The 19,133-nt window shown below is 41.3% G+C and overlaps 1 protein-coding gene across 1 annotated transcript in view; it reads right to left on the bottom strand.

Annotated features, from left to right (window-relative positions):
- The window catches only part of GRM7 (glutamate metabotropic receptor 7), a 673,160-nt gene that overhangs the window by 314,762 nt on the left and 339,265 nt on the right, over positions 1 to 19,133 (bottom strand). The window contains exons 5-6 of the mRNA XM_075938705.1: positions 13,672 to 13,813; positions 9,052 to 9,206 (exon numbers count right to left, since the gene is read on the bottom strand). Of these exons, the coding sequence (XP_075794820.1) occupies positions 9,052 to 9,206; positions 13,672 to 13,813 (297 nt within the window). The remainder of the gene's footprint in view (positions 1 to 9,051; positions 9,207 to 13,671; positions 13,814 to 19,133) is intronic.

Genomic DNA, 19,133 nt, shown 5'->3' with positions numbered 1-19,133 from the left:
AGGTACTTGAAAACTGCTCTAATGTCCCCTCCAGTCTTCTCTTTTCCACATTAAATAAACTCATTTATTTTAATCTTTCCTCATTGGTCATGTTTTCCAGAGCTTTAATCATTTTTGTTGCTTTTCTTTGGATCTTCTCCAATTTGTCCACATCTTTCCTGAAATGTCATTCCCAGAACTGGACACAATACCTCAGGCCGAACCATCCCAGAATTATGTTTGCTGTTTTGTTTTGTTTTGTTTTGGGGTTTATTTGCAATAGAGCTGACTCATATTTAGGTTGTGAGCCACTCTGACCCCTAGATGCCTTTCTGAATTACTTCTTCCTAAACAGTAACTTTCATTTTTTATGTGTGAAACTGACTGTTCCTTCCTAAGGGTACGTCTAAACTACGTCGACGGAGGCATGTAGATTAGCCAAATCGGCAGAGGGAAATGAAGCCGCGATTAAAATAATCGTGGCTTCATTTAAATTTAAATGGCTGCCCTGCTCTGCCGATCAGCTGTTTGTCGGCAGATCGGGGCAGTCTGGACGCGCCGCGTCGACAAAGAAGCCTTTCTTGATCGGCACAGGTATACCTGGTTTCACGAGGCATACCTGTGCCAATCAAGAAAGGCTTCTTTGTCGACGCGGCACGTCCAGACTGCCCCGATCTGCCGACAAACAGCTGATCGGCAGAGCGGGGCAGCCATTTAAATTTAAATGAAGCCACGATTATTTTAATCGCGGCTTCATTTCCCTCTGCCGATCTGGCTAATCTACATGCCTCCGTCGACGGAGGCATGTAGTCTAGACACACCCTAAATGAGTAGTTTGCATTTGTCCTTGTTGAATTTCATCTTACTTACTTTTTCTCCTGTTTGTCCAGATCATTTTGAATTATTACCTTATCCTCCAAAGCACTTGCAATGCTTTCTAATTTGGTATCATCTGCAAACTTTACAAGCATAATCTCTATACTGTTATCTAGATCAGGGCTATTCAACACATGGCCTGTGGGCTGCATGTGGCCTGCTGCCCGTTTGTTTGTGGCCCACACTGCGGTTTGGGTTTACGTGGGGCTCAATAGTGTAGTCTTGCCTTAATCTTTGTAATCAGGCCCGTCAGTGTGAAAGAAGCTATTTGCATATATTTGGCATGTATATGCAACCACACTTAAGTTGCTGCACTCGGCATGTGCTGTGAGTATTATTGTAGCCCCCCGGGGCTTCCAAAGTTGAGTAGCCCTGATCTAGATCGTTGTTGAAGATATTGATCAGAATTGGTCCCAGAACTGATTGCTGTGGAATCCCACTCATTATCTCCTTCCACCGTGACTATGAACCACTGATAACAACTGTTTGGGAAGGTTTATTCAACCAGTTATGTACCCACCTTATACTAGCTACATCTAAGTTATATTCCCTTAGTTTATTAATGAGGATTTCATACAAGACTATACAAAATGCTTTACTAAAGTGTAGGTCTACCATATCTACCGCTTCCACCTTTTCCACAAGGCTTGTTATCTTATCAAAGGAAGCTATAAGGTCAGTTTGACATGATTTGTTCTTTACAAATCCATGTTGACTGTTACTTGTCTCCTTATTATCCTCTAGATGTTTGCAGATGGATTCCTTAATTATTTGCTTCATTATCTTTCCTCATACAGAAGTTAAGCTGACTAGTCTGTACTTTCCTGGGTTATTCTTATTTCCCTTTTTGTATATGGGCACTATATTTCCCTTTCTAGTCTTCTGGAATCTCTCCTGTCTTCCATAACTTTTAAAATATATCTGCATATATGTACATATGTACAGCGCAGGAGTGTGAAACCTGTGTCTGGAATACTTGATCTTACCCACTGTTCCATATCATCCAGAACACAACAAGTCTTCACAGCATGGACTGGAATTCCTGAGCGTCCGCATGCCGGGCAGTCTGGAGCCATGAGTACCAGCTTGTTGGTATGTCCCTGTAGCCCCTAGGCAGAGGGTTGATCAAGAAAGTTCCATGTGCTTCTCCTGCCCCCTATGCTGGCTCTGCAGCTCCCACTAGCTAGGAACTGTGGCCAATGGGAACCACAGGGATGGATCGTGACATGGGCAGTATGTACTGCACAGAGCTACCTGGCTCCTATGCCTAGGGGACAGACATGGTGGCTGCTTCTGGAAATGGCTCAGAGCCAGGGCAGGTAGGCAGGGAGTCTGGCTGAGTCCTGCTGCGACATCATCCAGGAGCCTTCCTGACCAGAACACGCACCCTGAACCGTGTCCTGCATCCCAACTCCCTGTACCAAATGAGAACCCTGTTCTGCACCCTAACACTGTCCCAGACCCTTCAGCCTCCTCCTGCACCCGAATCCTGAGCCCTTTTCTGTATCCAACTCGTCACAGACCCTGAATCCTAAACCTCTGCCCACATCCCAACCCCATCTCCTTTCCCTGGCCCCACCCTAGAGCCTACACCCCCAGTGAGAGCCCTCACCCCCTCCCATATCTTAAACTGCCTGCCTCTGCTCGCAGCTTCTCTTGTATGCAAACCCCCTTATCCCAAGCCACCACCCATTTTCCACAAACCCAGCTGAAGTCTTCATCTCCTTCCACATCTTAACTCCCTGCCAAGACCCCATCCCATACTGAGAACTCCTCATTTTTGGCACCATCCTAGAGGAAGCCCTGAGCCTCCCCTCTCCCCAGAGCTGTGTGTGTCCCTGTCTGATCTTCTCTGTGGATCAATGGCACCGACAGGAAAAAGGTTCCCCATCTCTGTTACACAGGATGTATATATGTACATATGTTCTTTAGAGGGAACTCATTTGAAAAAGGCAAGGACTATCTGTTCTATGAAAGTAGCTGCCTTTGAGTCTCAAGTTAAGCATCCAAAAGCTGAGACATCAAAATACATTTCATTTAAGAAAATGTGAGCCCACATTTTTCAAAATCTGTAAAAGGAAAGTGCATCGCAATACATACATTTCCAATTAAATCAGCTTTTGATTATGTGAAATGCAGCAGTTCAAGACAGAACTACTGTTTTTGTGATCCCTTCCACATAAGCACTTTCTAAAATATACAGAGGCAATTGTGAATCTCCAACAAGTGGCACATGAAAATAAGGAGTCTTGTGGCACCTTGGAACGTCATGTAGCAGTCATGGATGGGGAAATCTGCCATGCCAGAGTGAAGCCACAGTTAAAGAACCTTTGGCATAGCTGCTGTCCAAGCTAAGGGATGACATCCTCTCTAGGCTGAAGAGTCCTCACAGAAAGGTTACTTAACCAAATTAAGCCACTGGCCTGACTCTTGCACTGGACCTCAATCCCTATGAAGCCAAGGAGTCACCTCAGTGTTTCATTAGGGTTGTCCATCAGCTGCCACCTCAAGGGCTCTTCATATCTAGCCCATTATTCAGTAAAACTGCACTGCAATCCAGGCTTTAAGACCCTCATTAATCAAAACATTGCATCTTTATTGAGCAGAGCATAAGAACATGAGAACAGCCATACTGGGTCAGACCAAAGGTCCATCTAGCCCAATATCCTGTCTGCCGACAGCACTTCTAAGCATGTGCTTAAGTCTCATTGACTTTAATGGGATTTAAGCAGATGGTTAAGTATTATACTGAATCAGGGTCTAAAAGCCCAAGGCACAGAGTGCAGCATTTTTACACCACACTGTATTAAAAGCCGACTATGCTAAACTATGATGCTGCCAAACATACGATCCTTCGGGGGAAAATTCACTTACATTTTATCGATTTAGTTTCCTGTCTATCTATTTAAATGAAAAAAGAAACAATTTCTTGTTTTATATATTTTTGTCAGAAGAAATGTGCTGGTAAGCTTTTGGGGGCAAATTCTCCCTGCTAGATGATAAAAAAAGATTACATTAAAATGTCTGTTCTCATTTCACTTCACTTCATAACCAAATGATAAGGTGAAAACATGGAAATTCAATGTATAACCCTGGAAAGCTTTCAGGATAATACACTTACCCATAAATGAAAAAAAAAATCACCAAGCAAAAAATAAGACTGTAAAATGGTGACTGCCATTCTAAAATTGACAGAATGCTCTGAGATTTTATCTTCATAGATCAAATAAGATGATATAATTGGTTTGAAATGAAGCATTTTATATCATGACTATTACTCACTGCGAATGGTTTGAAAATTATTTAGAAAGAAGGTGTGCAATACAAAGAAAAAATTCCTCCTTCTCCTTTCCCATCACCCTCTGAATAGGGCTAAGCAGATGGCAAATGCAGATGGTAATTATGGATTTATGAAATGGTTTGAATAAGGCAAGAAACTTTTTCACGGTTAAAGAAAGTTCAGGAAACATTTGCTCTTTGATGTTATTTTTTCTACATATTCATCCAGCTCTATTTTTTTCGTCTTTCAGAGTTGAAGTAAAATATCATTACAGTGTGGGCAGGGAAGATATATTCTTACAATAGTTTTCATGCAGCTTAAGCCAAGAGGCACTGGAAATATTTTTTCCTTCATAATGAGACACTCTGACTGACTACCAAACAAGAGAAGTTCAGAATGACGGCTCTGCACCTTTAAACACAGTGTCATTTGGCTGGCTGATCGATTGAAGGGAACAGTGTTTTGTGGCTGGGGGTGTGGAAAGATGAGGGGTTGGCATTGTCAGTGACTCACTCACTAGGAACACAGGGCTTAAAAGGGACCGCAGTGCACCTAAAGCCTTGCCTCTTACACGTAGCAGGTTAAAGCATGACACAACACAGTACTTTAGCATGTCTCAGCTGCCGGCTTACTTTTTTATCTTTGCTGGGTTTATACGGGCATAGCAGAAACCTTGCCCCACTTTTACGTAACAGGTTTCAGAAAGTGGCACCAGGATTCAGCCAGGAAACTGAGTGAATTCTGCTAGCTATATGGAATCTGGGGGTAACATGGTTAGTGATGTAACATGGAAATCCACTGTCCCTTTTCAGATGGCAGAGCTATGGGGCAAGCCTTAACAAATTCATACAATTACAAGAGCAGAAAGACTGGTTACCGAATGGCCCATTATTAAGCAGCAGGTGCACAGAGTCACAAGTAACCTGTCAACTGGTGTCCTCAACAATCTTGGCATCACCTCACATCTTTTTCATTTGTCAATGAACTAAATGACAATTGCTACCCACACAGCAGTCTTATACCCCAGTGGCTGCAGCCAGCATTCAGGCAGGCATGTCACAGTTAACATTCTCAGGGATCTAAAGGTCCTTGCTCAGAGCAGCTTTCTTGGAAGCAATTTTGGAACATTCAGGATCAGTTAGCTAATGCTTGGGTTATATGGAAACACTGTTGAGGGGGACCTGGAACTGTGTGATGTAGACAAGGAGAGGCAAGCAGGGGTATTAAAGTTGTGATGGTCAACGACTAATCAAGGAGACTGGGCAGCATTTGTTACCTCCTGGAAAGTGAGTGATCTTGGTTTTGCCCCATGGAATTTGGTTCTCTCATTTGCAATCAGGGGCCACAACAGCAGTGATGGATCTAGGGACAGGCAATTCTGACAACAGGGTGCTGGCATTTGGAAGCACACAATATGTGTGAGTAACCTCAGGCAGTTGGTTGCTATTACTGTGTTTGATTCCATTCCAGCTGTTTGCCTACTGGCTATAGTGGTAGTGCTTTAGATCTGTGGACACAAGATTTTTTTTTCTTATGCACCTAGATGGACATCCTTGTAGCCAGGCAACAGGGATCTAGTGATGGAGGAAGTCTGCATTGGCATGGAAGGAGAAGCATGTTACTGGACCAGCTCAGGCCACTGCTGAGTGCCAAGGGGCCTGTTAGCAGTCACTCACATGATGTGGCACATATTGGAAAAAACTTTGCGGAGTATGTAAAGGAATTCAGTTACTGCCCAGAACAAAATGAACTTAATGAAGATCTGTGTTGTCAGACATGCATTCACGCGGGGTCTGGTTGGGAGCCCTGGAGTACCACCTGGGTGGACAAAACTCAACAGATTCTAATGGAGATGTATGGTCAAATTCCCTGCAGTCATAAAAGATTCAGCAATTGGGGCATCCTGGGGCACCAAACTATTCAGGGATCGGCATGGTCCCCTGTAAAGTTGGGGTTCCCCTGTAAAGTTTTGGAGCACATTTTTTTTGGCCAATAAAATAGGGGGACAGTAAGAGATTCCTGGGAACCCAACTGAGTTGCAGTGGGAGGTAGTCAAGCTCTTGGTTGGCACCTTCTTGTGGCAATTTCCAGTACTGGTACTCCGTAAGAATGGTATACAAGGACCAGATAAATGCTTGGACAAGGAATTACAAAGAGGTGTTAATTAGAGGAACAAAGATGGGGAGGTTGGTGACTCTGGTGATTGGTATGGCAGGGAGTCAACCCCCCATTCTTAACTTTCCTATAAGGGAGGTAAATGGTAAGGCCCTGGCAATGGATTTGCTGGAGGGAACTGGATGGAAAAAGAGAGGGAGCTGGTAGATGCCTCCAGGTATGGAAAAGACCCGTCAATAAATTTGCTGGAGGGACCTGGATGGAAAAAAGAATGGGTGGGAGCCCTTTGGGTTTGGTAAGGTGCCGGCAATACATTTGCTAGAAGGACTTGGATGGAAAAATAGAGGGAACTGGTAAAAGCTCCCGGGTAATTAGAGAATAAACATGAGATTACCAGCACTGTATATTTTTACCTTCCAGGGAGTCCCAGATATCTAATAATAAATTGTGGCTTGATTAAACCCATGTCATATGTCTCTTGTCCTCCTTTCAGTATAGTCAGACAAAAGTTGGACTAAACTCCAAAGCTCCAAATACTTATCCTAGCAGGAAGATGCATCTCCGGTCATACTAATATTTGTCCATAGACTGTAGTAACACCATCAGGTCTGAAAAGGTAGGCCATCTTACCATGGCTTCCAACTAAGATCAAGCTCTTGGAGCAAATGCATATGTATACCTTATTGACTATATTTGCAATATGACTTTAAAGACTACAATTCCACCAAATATGAAAAATGTAACCACAGATAAAGATTAACTGACTTTACAGATAAATATATAATTCCACATAGAAAGGTAGGAATTAGCAGGCTTAGTGGATGCACTTTTACAGATGCATCCATTGTGATCGCTTTTGAAATGTGTCTAGAAATGTTTAATTGATAAAGTATATAACTTGACTATGATCCTGTGTCAACATAAATTATTGCTTGCAACTGAATACAGCCTCTTCCCGACTTACGAACCAGTTACGGACCAAGCAATTGGTCGTAACTTGGTTCGTTCATAAGTCAGATCCCATAGAGTTACATGCGACCGTGCTGTTCGTAAGCACAGATTGCGTTTGTAACTTGAGTTCTGCCATTTACGACAGCTTTGGTCGTAACTGCGAATGGTCGTAAGTCAACTGTACTCAATGTTTTTCATAATGTAAAATATATATAACATGTTTCATACATACTAAAGATATTTCTGCTCTGCTAATGTATGGCTATGTCTACACTGACACTTTTTGAGGAAGAAGAAATGCAAATAGATCACTAATTAGCATATCTCGTGCTCTCATTTGCATATTCTCTTCTGATTCTTTTTGCGGAAGAGGTTTTTGCGCAAAAAAAGCAGTGTAGATGGGGCTATTTTGCACAAAAAAACCATTTTGCGCAAGAACCATTATTCCTCATCTTTTTGGAATAAGTCTTCTTGTATAAAAAGGTTTTTCTGCACAAAATGGCTCCGTCTACACTGCTTTTTTTGCGCAAAAACCTCTTGCGCAAAAAGGATCGGAAGAGAATATGCAAATGAGAGTGTGAGATATGCTAATTAGTGATCTATTTGCATTTCTTCTTCCAGAAAAAGTGTCAGTGTAGACATAGCCATACATTAGCAGAGCAGAAATATCTTTAGTATGTATGAAACATGTTATATATATGTTATATATATGTATGAAACATGTTATATATATTTGCTAATTAGCACTCCATTTGCATTTCCTCTGCTTCAAAAAAGTGGCAGTGTAGACGTAGCCATTGTGTCTATATCTTTGGTGTAATATTTTGGTTAGAAATGCCCAAGGATACAATATAGACAGAATGAAAGTGACAAAAATTGCTTGCTTTTTCCACACAATATCCAAATATGTTCTTTAGGTATTAAAAGGAAACTAAGATGGAAAAAAGTCACCTATATTATTAGTTCTGAGAGGAATAATTAATGAGGTAGTCATGTAGACAGAGTAAAAAGGAATGCAAATATTTGATCTTCCTTTGAATGAAGATGCTAGAGCTCATTTTAATGTGTGAAACATGTTCTGTGGATTCTTCGGAGACTTGGCCTGACAGACAAGAAATACAAAATGACATTTCAACAGAGGAGTTCGTTTTCTTTACATAGTGTCTCTTTTTTAAAGAACTTTTCTTTTCAAATTAAATTATAACATGAATTCTAATCAGCAAGATTTGTTAGCCCAGAAGGATGCCAATTAGGTTTCTAAACATCTGTATAGACACAAAGGGGATTAACTAAGAGAAGATGGATTAGAAAGCAGAGTCCTAGAAAAAGGATAAGAGTAAACAAATGTTGAGAAAGGAAAGAGGCCTTACCTCGAAACCTGTATGTGTTTGTGTTAATTATATATCTACTTTATCATATATATAGTTTTTATACAAAAGAGTGTGTGTTTGAAAGAGACAGTAAACAATTTGTGTGTGCATGTGCACACACGAGCGTGAAACTGATGTTTATCATATATTTATCCTACTACTACATAATTAATGTAAACAAACTTACAAAGGATTTTATCCTGCCAGAAAATGTACCAACATAAATATTATAGAATAACAGGAGCATAGAATAGTATGACAGCAAGACAGATACACAGGGGATGTCCAATTTTAGGAGAACCTGAGGGTATTTAGATTTAGTGTAATTTATGCTGGACTGATGTCAAGGTTCTGAATTGTACCATATATACATACATTTATGTACACTGTCAGTGTATTTGTCCACCAGTGTATCAGATATCAACCATGATCATTAAATGAGGAAATAGATAAGAAAGTCTATCAGAAAAGAAATCTTACCTTCTATAGTTGCTCTCTTAGGAAGAATAGTGATTGCTCCCTCAGCAATGTCTTCTTGCTGAATTAGTGGATTTATTTTGGAGCCCCACGTGTCTGATCCCACCCACAGAAAATGACCAATTTGATCAGCCCTTTTTGCTGCCGCAAGGATCTGCCTGTGAAAAGACACATATAAGTTACACATGAATGCAAAATGAATGGAACAGTATTTAAACACCCAGGAAAAACAACAAGGAGAGCAAGATTGCTCAATGATAAGAAATAACTGGTATATTCGTATCTAACTTCTAGTTCAGAAATTTAACAATTCGCATGATTGGAGGCTTGCAAACCTATGGATTTCCACTTTATATCTGCATCTGCAGATACAGATATGGCTATATACATGACTTTGCTTTGCAAATACGGATGTAGACGCAGGTACAAATTTTGTATTTAGAACCCTGTAAATTTGCAGCTATCCACTTTATATTAGTGAGTATACACATCCATGGATATGGATATCTGTGGATCATTTTTGCAAATGTGTATACCAATTTTGTATGCGTGCAGGTCTCTATACATGATCATGATAATTTCAAAGGAGTCTATCTTTCTTTTTGTTCTTTCATTCTAAAGATGAAATCCCAGTACCATTTAAGTTAGTTTGAATTTTGCCACTAACTTTCATGGAGCCAGGATTTCGTCTCTGATCTTTCGTGAAATCTTAGAAGCAGTTAGTATACTTATACCACTAGCAATTGACAGAACCTTGAAAATTCCCTGCTAATTTAGAAATTATACCACAAATTACTTTGGAATAAGCAAATGTATTTCTGGTGAAGGGTAGACTGGAATTTAATTGCTTTTAAATTAAATTATTAAAATATCCTGAAAAGGAAATGAAATGTGATCTATGCAGGTGCTATTGAACATCCAAGCCATTTTATCTCTAACGGCTGCAATTAGCAACAGCAAATATATTGTTTATTAATACTACCATTGGTAAGATGCCCATCAGTGCAGTGTATATAGCAACTTCCATCCAAGAAACTTCAATGTTTTACAAATGTCTCTCAATGTCTCTGTAAAATATGTTAGTGTTTTCATTATATTTGAGTCCTAAAAGTTTAAAGCTCTGAGGCTGCAACTTCTTCGACTCTGGTGGAGTGCTGCCCCCACACAGACTGCAGTCAATGAGTTCTCTGCACATATGTAGCTGTCTGCTTGCCCACAAGATATTCCAGTGATTAGTGATTTGCCCAGAGTTGCCAAGTGAATCAGTCACAGAGTGAGGAACAGAATCCAAGAATTCTGATTCTCAAATCACAGAATGCTAGTACTGGAAGGGCATCAAGTCCAGTCCCTGGCACTCACGGCAAGACCAAGCACCATCTAGGTCATCCCTGTTGGGTGTTTGTTTCACCAGCTCTCAAAAATGTCCAATGATGGAGATTCGGCAACCTCCATCAACCTAGGCAATTTATTCTAGTGCTTATCCACCCTGATATTTAGGAAGTTTTTCCTTATATCCAAGGTAAACCTCTCTTGCTGTAATTTAAGCCCATTGCTTCTTGTCCTATTATCAGATTTTAAAGAAAATATTTTTCCCTCATCCTTGTAACACACTTTTAGATATTTGAAAGCTGTTATCATGTCCCCTCTCAGTCTTCTCTTTTCCAGACTCAACAAACCCAATTCTTTCAATCTTCCCTCATAGGCCATAAAAGAATTAAACCCTTGCCATAGCCACTAAACAAGATGGTTAGTTTATATTCAATTAAGAAGTATAAAACGATGTCTGGATTGATGTTAATATGGTACCTTAATTACATCAAGTTTGTTTACAAGCTCCATGAAGAAATATCTAGATAGTATAGGACGGGGTCAAATGGAGGAAATTAAAGTGGTGGTTCTCTGAGCTCTACTGCAGCTCAATTTCCACCTTTGCTTAATTTGTAATGAAAGAGGTGCTGCAGCTTATGCAATTTTGTTTTACTTCCATTACTAATGCGGCAAGCCCAGAGGTGCTGGAGCTATGAACTGTTATGCCTGTAGGTACCAAGGCTCAGTCCTGGCACTAATTAAGCACTCGTCTCCACCCACTTGAATCTAACATGCTCATCACTAGGGTGATAGTTAGGGTGTGTCTAGACTACCTAGTTTTGTCGACAAAAGTGGACTTTTGTCGACAAAACTATACCAGCGTCTACACTACCGCTGAGTTCTGTCGACATAACGTCGACAGAACTCAGCAGTTTTGTCGACGCTGGTATACCTCATTTTACGAGGCATAACACCTTCTGTCGACAGAACTCTGTCGACAGAAGGTGTTATTGCCTGTAACATTGCGTCCAGACTACGGAGTTCTGTCGACAAAGCAGCTTGCTTTGTCGACAGAACTCAATGTGTCTGGACGCTCTTTGTCGACGGAAGTTTTGTCGACAGTATCTGTCGACAAAACTTCCGTCGACAAAACGCGGTAGTCTAGACGTACCCTTAGAAGCTATTGAGGTACAACAATAAGATATAGAAGAGCAGGCGTGAATGGTGCTGTACCAGGATTAGTTAGCAGGACTTCAGGTCCCTCTCTGGAGCCCCACTCAAGGGTACTGTACTGGTACATGTAAGGATCTGGGATCTTTGCTGTGGCCCTGCTCTGGCATACATTAGGGTCTGGATTTTCTCAGTAGATAGTTTTAATGGGGGCCTACATGAGGCCTGGAGCTCTCACTCAAGTCTCAGCCCTGGTACCTGATAGATGCCCTACACTACATCCTGTGGTTCTGCCCTAGAGTGTTCTAGGGTCTCAGTCTGGTCCCATTGGGGTGTCTCACCAGAGTTTTTCTGGGTCCCAGGGTTCTACACTGGATCCTGTGGCCCTGCACTGGAATACTGTGGGATCCTAATCAGTAGTCTCTCACAGATGAGTGCTTGGGTCCCTCACTGTGGACCACACTGGCTTGTACTCCACAGAAGATGATGCAGCATCCACAACAGCTCCTTGGAGCTTTTCCTCTAGCTGCTGCCCATAGGGAAGGGACTATGGCATTGATGGATCCTCCAGCTCCCCAGCAGCATACACTCCAGATTAATTGGTGCTCCCTATGCTTCAGGCTGGAAGAAAAGCAACTGTCTGAGCTGTGGCTTTTATACGAATGGCTGCATCACCAAAGTTTTGTGCCACTGGCTCACACAGGCCAGTGCAACCAAAAGAGATTGGGAAGAGGCAGAGCAAAATGGCAGCAGCTCACAGTGATGCTGGTATGGCATTTGGACATACACTGGCTCCTTCCTAAGCCCTGGTGAAGGAATGAGTGTTCTGGTAAGCATGGATTGGTCTTGCCTCCACGTTAAGTCACTCCAGATACTATTTTTCCCTGCTATTCATACTAGACAAAGTCCTGTGAGTAAAAGTCCACATATGTCCTGTTGAAAGAATAGTGATGCTATAAAGGATCTTCCTTAGAATAGCAGCATATTAAGGTTTTAAGATATGAATGGAAATTATGTGTACATTAACTACTCAATCTAAGATACAGGTTGGTTAAACTGAGTCTTTCATCCTTCCCAGGTAGAGAAGCTGATTTTTGTGAAGTTTATTGAAAAGGGTGCCATCTTTGAGATGAATCTTCAAAAGCCAACATCCTGTCTGATATGATTAATGATCCCTTGATGTTATTATGACCTTGATCAAAATGCCTTTCCCCTATCTCTGTGCAGAATTCTGTGTGTTCACTGCATGGCTTGCTACCACTTTCCTATACAGTAGCAGAGGTGACTGAATGTCCAAGTTGGATAATGTGATCCTGAAGCCCTGATGTGAGAATAACTCTCATTTAGATACAATGGCACCTTTGTATTTAGAACAACTGCATAGTCATGCCCACAGATTGTAGAGAGCTTCGGGATCACATGAGATGCTATAGGAAAAAATGAAGAACAATATTATTTATTTTAGACTGAATTTGAAAAGATAGTGGTTATGCACATCTTATTTGCTTTCAATCATGAAATGAATTTCTTTATCATGAGAATAAAAATGCAAATCATGAAATCCTTTTCCCTTCTAGGGAAATGGCACTCAATCATTCAAGACTACTGTACTTTTCACAAGACTGATTTATCTTGCACACCCCAAAGTTTCACCTCACCTAAAAACTACTTGCTTACAAAACCAGACATAAAAATAGAATCATCCCCAGCACACTATTACTGAAATATTCCTTACTTTCTCAATGTTACCATATAATTGCCAAATAAGTCAATTGGAATATAAATATTGTATTTATATTTCAGTGCACAGTATATAACACCGTATAAATAAGTCATTGTATGAAATTCTAGTTTGTCCTGACTTACAAATATTTTGTATGGAACCTTTCATAAAATTAGGCAACTATATAGATGATAGCTAGATGTTCCCCCAGGAACAACTCTACATACCCCTGTTTGAGAACCATTCATCTGGGGTATAGCAAAATATACTATATATTCTTCTTCTACCTCTCTATACACGATCCACAGATTTCTACCAATAGAACACTCCATTCCATTGCTGTGCATTTTGTTGTTTACTTTGTCTACTGTAATCCATAAAACTAGTAAGCACAAATGTATGAACTCTGCAGTCATACTTACTTTATGTCTTCATCATTGGCAAAAATAACAATGGCTCTGGCATTGGGAGTATCCATAAGTTGCTTGATAATTTTATCAAAGTCTATGGTCTTTTCTTTGCGGTCCTGGGGAATTTTCAGTGACTGAGCAATGCAGAGTCCACCTGTTTTGAGAAAAGGAAGAAGAAATCTGTAACTGAAGAGCAAGGAGAAGAGCATGGAAAATACACAGAAGTTAGACGTTGAAGGGGAGAGAAAAGACATCAATACTTGATCACCATCTTAATACTGTAGTTGAACTAAGGGTTAAGTCTATTTAGCCATTCTTGCACCTACTTTTTTTCTTCTTTTTCCTCTTGGAAAGGGTATGCAATACAATAGGATAGACACAATATGCGTGGGGATGCGTAGACTCATAGTTGGACAAAAATAAGCATGCAAAAGAGAAAAAGAACTTAACTAAACAATATACACCTGATGGAATTGGACAAGATAAAAAAGACTGAAATAAAAAAGTAAACGGGAAGGCAATAGAGGTTGATAAAGACCTAAACAAACACATAGAATACAGAGCAACCTTATTTGGCATAACAGCTTTTTCTTTAAACTGCATAAATAGAAAAAAATCCATAGAAACTGTTCCAACAAGGGAAATTGAAAGAGGAATAATAACACAGGAACTCCAATGTTGTCAATACACAATCTCACACATGATTTTTCATGCAAGTGTCAATCTTTACAGTGAATGAGGTTACCACATCTGAGTAAGTACTCATAAGAGAGTAAATATTTGCAAGATTTAATCCACAGATAGTAACCAGAATTAAGGAACACCAATTGCAGCCAGCATAATGGTAGCAAGATACACAAAGCCACCAAACAAACATAATTAATATAATTATGTTTAAATTATTAATCTTGTTTTAGAAAAATAATTTCATTTCTTATTTTACATTGTCAGTGGAGTTCTTCGCATCATACTAATGCCTTTCTTCTTCTGTTACCTAATTATAATATCTTTCAACTTTTATATCATCTTAGATACAAACTCTCTCCCTCACAATACTTCACAGTGTTAATTAATGAATTCTCAGAGATGCATAATAGGAAATAGCAGTGAGGATAAGTAATTAAGTAGCTGAAAAAAAAGAGAAAAGAGATGTTTTCAGATAAGATTTAAAAATAAAGGGAAAATTGATGAGGAAGATCTAAGCCAGAGCAAAGAGCAGCAGAGGAGAAGGCTCACATACCACTCTGGGTTAATTCTTGGATTGTATTTCTAGGTCTCACTGCTGTCAAGAGAATAACTCCCCTCAATACGGCATTTTTTGGATGTGTCGGGGCACTCAAATAGCCAAGTACAGGCAGTCCCCGGGTTACATACAAGATAGGGACTGTAGGTTTGTTCTTAAGTTGAATCTGTATGTAAGTCGGAATTGGCGTCAGCCGCTGCTGAAACTGATCAGTTTCAACCGCGGCTGAATCTGGACGCCAGTTCTGACTTACATACAGATTCAACTTAAGAAACCCCAAGTCAGCCGCTGCTGAAACTGATCAGCGGCTGATTCCAGGAAGCCTGGGACAGAGCAACTCTGCCTCGGGCTTCCTGTAGTCAGCCGCTGGTCAGTTTCAGCAGCGGCTGACTTGGGGACGCCTGGGGCAGAGCAGCTGGGGTGCTGCTGAATTGCTCCAGTAGCGCAGGTCCTCGGCGCTACTGGAGCAACCCAGCATCACCCCAGCTGCTCTGCCCCAGGCGTCCTGATTCAGCCGCTGCTGAAACTGACCAGCAGCGGCTGAATCAGGACGTCTGGGGCAGAGCAGCTGGGGTGCTGCCGGGTTGGTCCGGAGCAGCGCTGCGGGACCAACCCGGCAGCCCCCAGCTGCTCTACCCCAGGGGTAGGCAAGAAAAGCCTGGTCTGCTGGGGGTGGCACTAGCTGCACCCCCCCCCCCAGCAGACCAGGGAGACGGGGGTGGAGGGACCGCCCAAGTCCTCCACGGCTTTGCTCCATCTCCCTGGTCTGCTGACCTGGGAGACACGGAGCAAAGCCCCAGAGCACACGGGCAGTGGGACAGTCCAGGCACGCCGCGGCTCTCCCACTGCTGGCGTGCTCTGAGGCTTTGCTCCCCATCTCCCTGGTCTGCTGGTCAGACCAGGGAGACGGGGAGCAAAGCCGCGGAGCATGCCCGCAGGGGGACAGCTCAAGCACGCCTGGGCTGTCCCGCTGTGGGCGTGCTCCAAGGCTTTGCTCCCCGTCTCCCTGCAGATCAGGGAGACGGGGAGCAGCTTTTCTCGCCCCGGAGGATGGGGGCGGCGGACCGCGGTGCATCTGGGCGTCCCGCCGCTCCCGTCCTCTGGGGCGAGAAAAGCCCTGTTCATAACTGCGGATCCGTTGTAAGTCGGATCCGCGTTACTCGGGGACTGCCTGTACATCTATGAGTAAATGTTTGTATTTAATACATACAAAGATACCAGTAGATGGGCCTGGCCTAGAAGCAAACTGAGAAAGCAATTAATATCTACTTGCCACTAAGTGACTTTATCTTGACAATCAAGCTCTCTCTCCCCTTTTGTCTCCCCGAATGAAAAAAAAAATCTCTCAACTTATTAGCTGTACTTTTAAGGCACTGTTACTTTAAAGGCCTTTCTGGCACTCCATCAAGCCACGAATTCCACTTTGTCTCTCCTTTGAGAGTCTCCCATTTCTCCCCTAAGTGAGATTTGGAGACTTGGGAGAATTCATTGAGGGGGGAGGTGAAAGTAGATTGCTGCAAAGTGCCAGACCTGTCACTTGAAAATATGTACTCTCCTGCTACAATGTTCTTTCAAGAGGCTCCTACTCTGACATGGTGGTGAACAGAAGCAGGCATATTTCATAGAGTCAAGACTAAGGAGCCTTAGTGTCCTAAAACAAACCATTATTTAGACATATCTGAAGATAGTGCTGATGTGCTCTGTAATCCAGTATAATTCTCCATAACTTAGGCTATGTCTAGACTGCAGAGCTTTTCCGGTATCCCGGAAATGCTTTGCCATGTCAAAGGAATGTGTCCGCTTTTCTGAAAAAAATTCCGGAAAAGCGGATGCGTTTTTTTGGTATCCCTGTCAACCTCATTTTACAAGGAAGAAGGGATGTTCCGAAAGAGGGTTTTTTTTTCTGAAATTTGCCCCCATGTAGATAGGCCAAATTTTGGAACAGCCTCTTTCAGAAGTAAATCGGAAAGTATGTTGGCTGCAATTGGTATTCCTTAATTCTGGTTCCTTTTTCTGATTTATCTTTGTAGTGTAGACCTAGCCTTAGAAACAGAGAGAAATGAAGATGTTTCAAGGTACCATCAGAGGGAGATCTCAAGACATGCACAGAAAATGATAGATATGGATAATGAGCATATTTTGAAATACAGGATCATCAAGAAACTTTAAGATAACTTTAGGCTGGGGAGGTAGATTGCTTTACAACAGGCTTTCCTAAGGTATGAATAAGAAGGTACACAGACTGCAATATTTCTTCACTCCATAGGTTGATGGGAGGAAAAAGTGGACATAAAACACAGTGGGGGTGGGGTTGAGAGTTGTAAACAACTACAAAGGCTTTCTGTGTCAAGGCTACAGCTGCATTAAAGATTGTTTGAATCCATAGACACATGGTTCTTCAGATTGATATATTTTTATGACAAAGATGAAATTACCACTTGATATTGAATAAATGGGGTATATTTGCTATATTAGTACTTAATAGAAAAAACTTGAATATCAAGGGCTTCAAATGTTGCATCCACCCCAGATAGAGTTTATGTATATTATGTGTCATATGCTTTCTGCTGTGTGCATGGAAGAGAGGTAAAAGGTAGCTGCAATGCACACTGGTCACAACTGCACGTGTCTGCGGAATCTCATTGGGGAGAGTATCTGGGCAGAAGGAGAATTATGTCCACGGCCATTTGAACTAGAACCAGAAGCTAAGCCTATGGTCAGTACTGAGAACAAAGAACTCTGTGAATTGGGACTAAAGGAAATCCTAGGTGACAGAACAGGAACCAGAGAGACTCCAGGATCTTAAAACAGGAAAATGTCTGAGGGGACTTTCTCTGGCTAAAGGGCTACACAGAGGTATCTACACAGAAGAACATGGCCAAGGTGAGTTTTTCAGTCATTTTTGCTACATCTCTTCACTGATAACTGGAATTATGTGCATTCTGTAAATATAAATGCCTGAAGGGAATAAACCCTACATTTATTTCACCAAAGTGCTTTTCAAAGAGAAAAGAACCCACTGAACAAAAAAGTCCCACACAAACCTGCTGGCATTTGTCAAAAGGGCAACTATATTATTTGCCTCCCTCCAGTCTGAATGGACTGGCACCCTGCAATTTATTTAAAGCAATGGCAAAGTGACACATGCCAAATGCTAGACTAATGGCATTAGCTCGTGTTGCCATTCAAGTTTTTAAACTCGTACCGAAGAGTTTAAATCTATATTGATACAGATAGAGTCATGTCATTTTTAATTCTGCAACAATAATACATGTCCAATGAACTGGATGGGGAATGGACAAAAAATGTGCGTTTTACTGTTGCAACTTGTCCAAATGGCATAGACAGAATAAGTTTTACTTTCTTGTACTCAACTTGCACTCGTAAGACAAGAGGAAATGTAAGTTATTTAAACTGTCAAATTAATTCACAGTGTTCCTGAGGTAAAATCCTCAGAGAGAATTAAGCAGTAAAATTGTAAGAGTTGCAAATTAAGGATTTTGTCACAGGACCACTGAAGTAATATATTACCCTTCACTGAAGGAGAAGAACTGACAAATGCTTTGAGTAGCTACAAACTGCCATAGCAATTAGAGTGAATCTCAGCGTTCTGCAGTTTAAACTGATCCTGGTTCATTCCACTGATAAGTAATGCCATTGCATACCCATAGCAGCTGACAATATATAAACTCAAGATATCATGGCATCAACTCACAGATTGGTTTCACTAAAAATAATGCTGTAGATCCATTGCTTACTCAGAGAGGCTATTGTTGCTGTTTTGCTTTTGTCTAATGACTGAAGAGGGAAATAATTTACATTTTGAACCAAAATGCAGAAGTCCTTTATAGAGATAAATGACAAATGGAAAAAAATCTGAAAAAAATTGGGATTGAAATATATTTGAGAGCCTTGCTGGCTTTCAATCAATGCTGCAATCAGACACCAAGTCCCCCCCCCCCCCCCCATCTTGCTATCACCAGTATGCCTAGAAAAGGGGAGATTTAGTTCTGGAAGCATAAACATAGTCTCTTTATATAATTGAACAAGCAGCTTCTTCATTAAGATTTTTATTCTTTTTAGCACTAATGATATTATTCAAATATGAAAGAGGAGTTAGTAGAAATGGAAATGTCTTGGAAACATTGAAGGGCATAATTCATTCTCCCTTTGATGTATACTGAGTCTCTTCCATCAATGTCAACAGGAGTTATACAAGTGCATCAGCTTT

The sequence above is a fragment of the Pelodiscus sinensis genome, chromosome 11 (assembly GCF_049634645.1).
Source record: "Pelodiscus sinensis isolate JC-2024 chromosome 11, ASM4963464v1, whole genome shotgun sequence".
In the NCBI taxonomy this organism is placed as follows: Eukaryota; Metazoa; Chordata; order Testudines; family Trionychidae; genus Pelodiscus; species Pelodiscus sinensis.
This window is presented reverse-complemented; position numbering and strand designations above follow the sequence as displayed.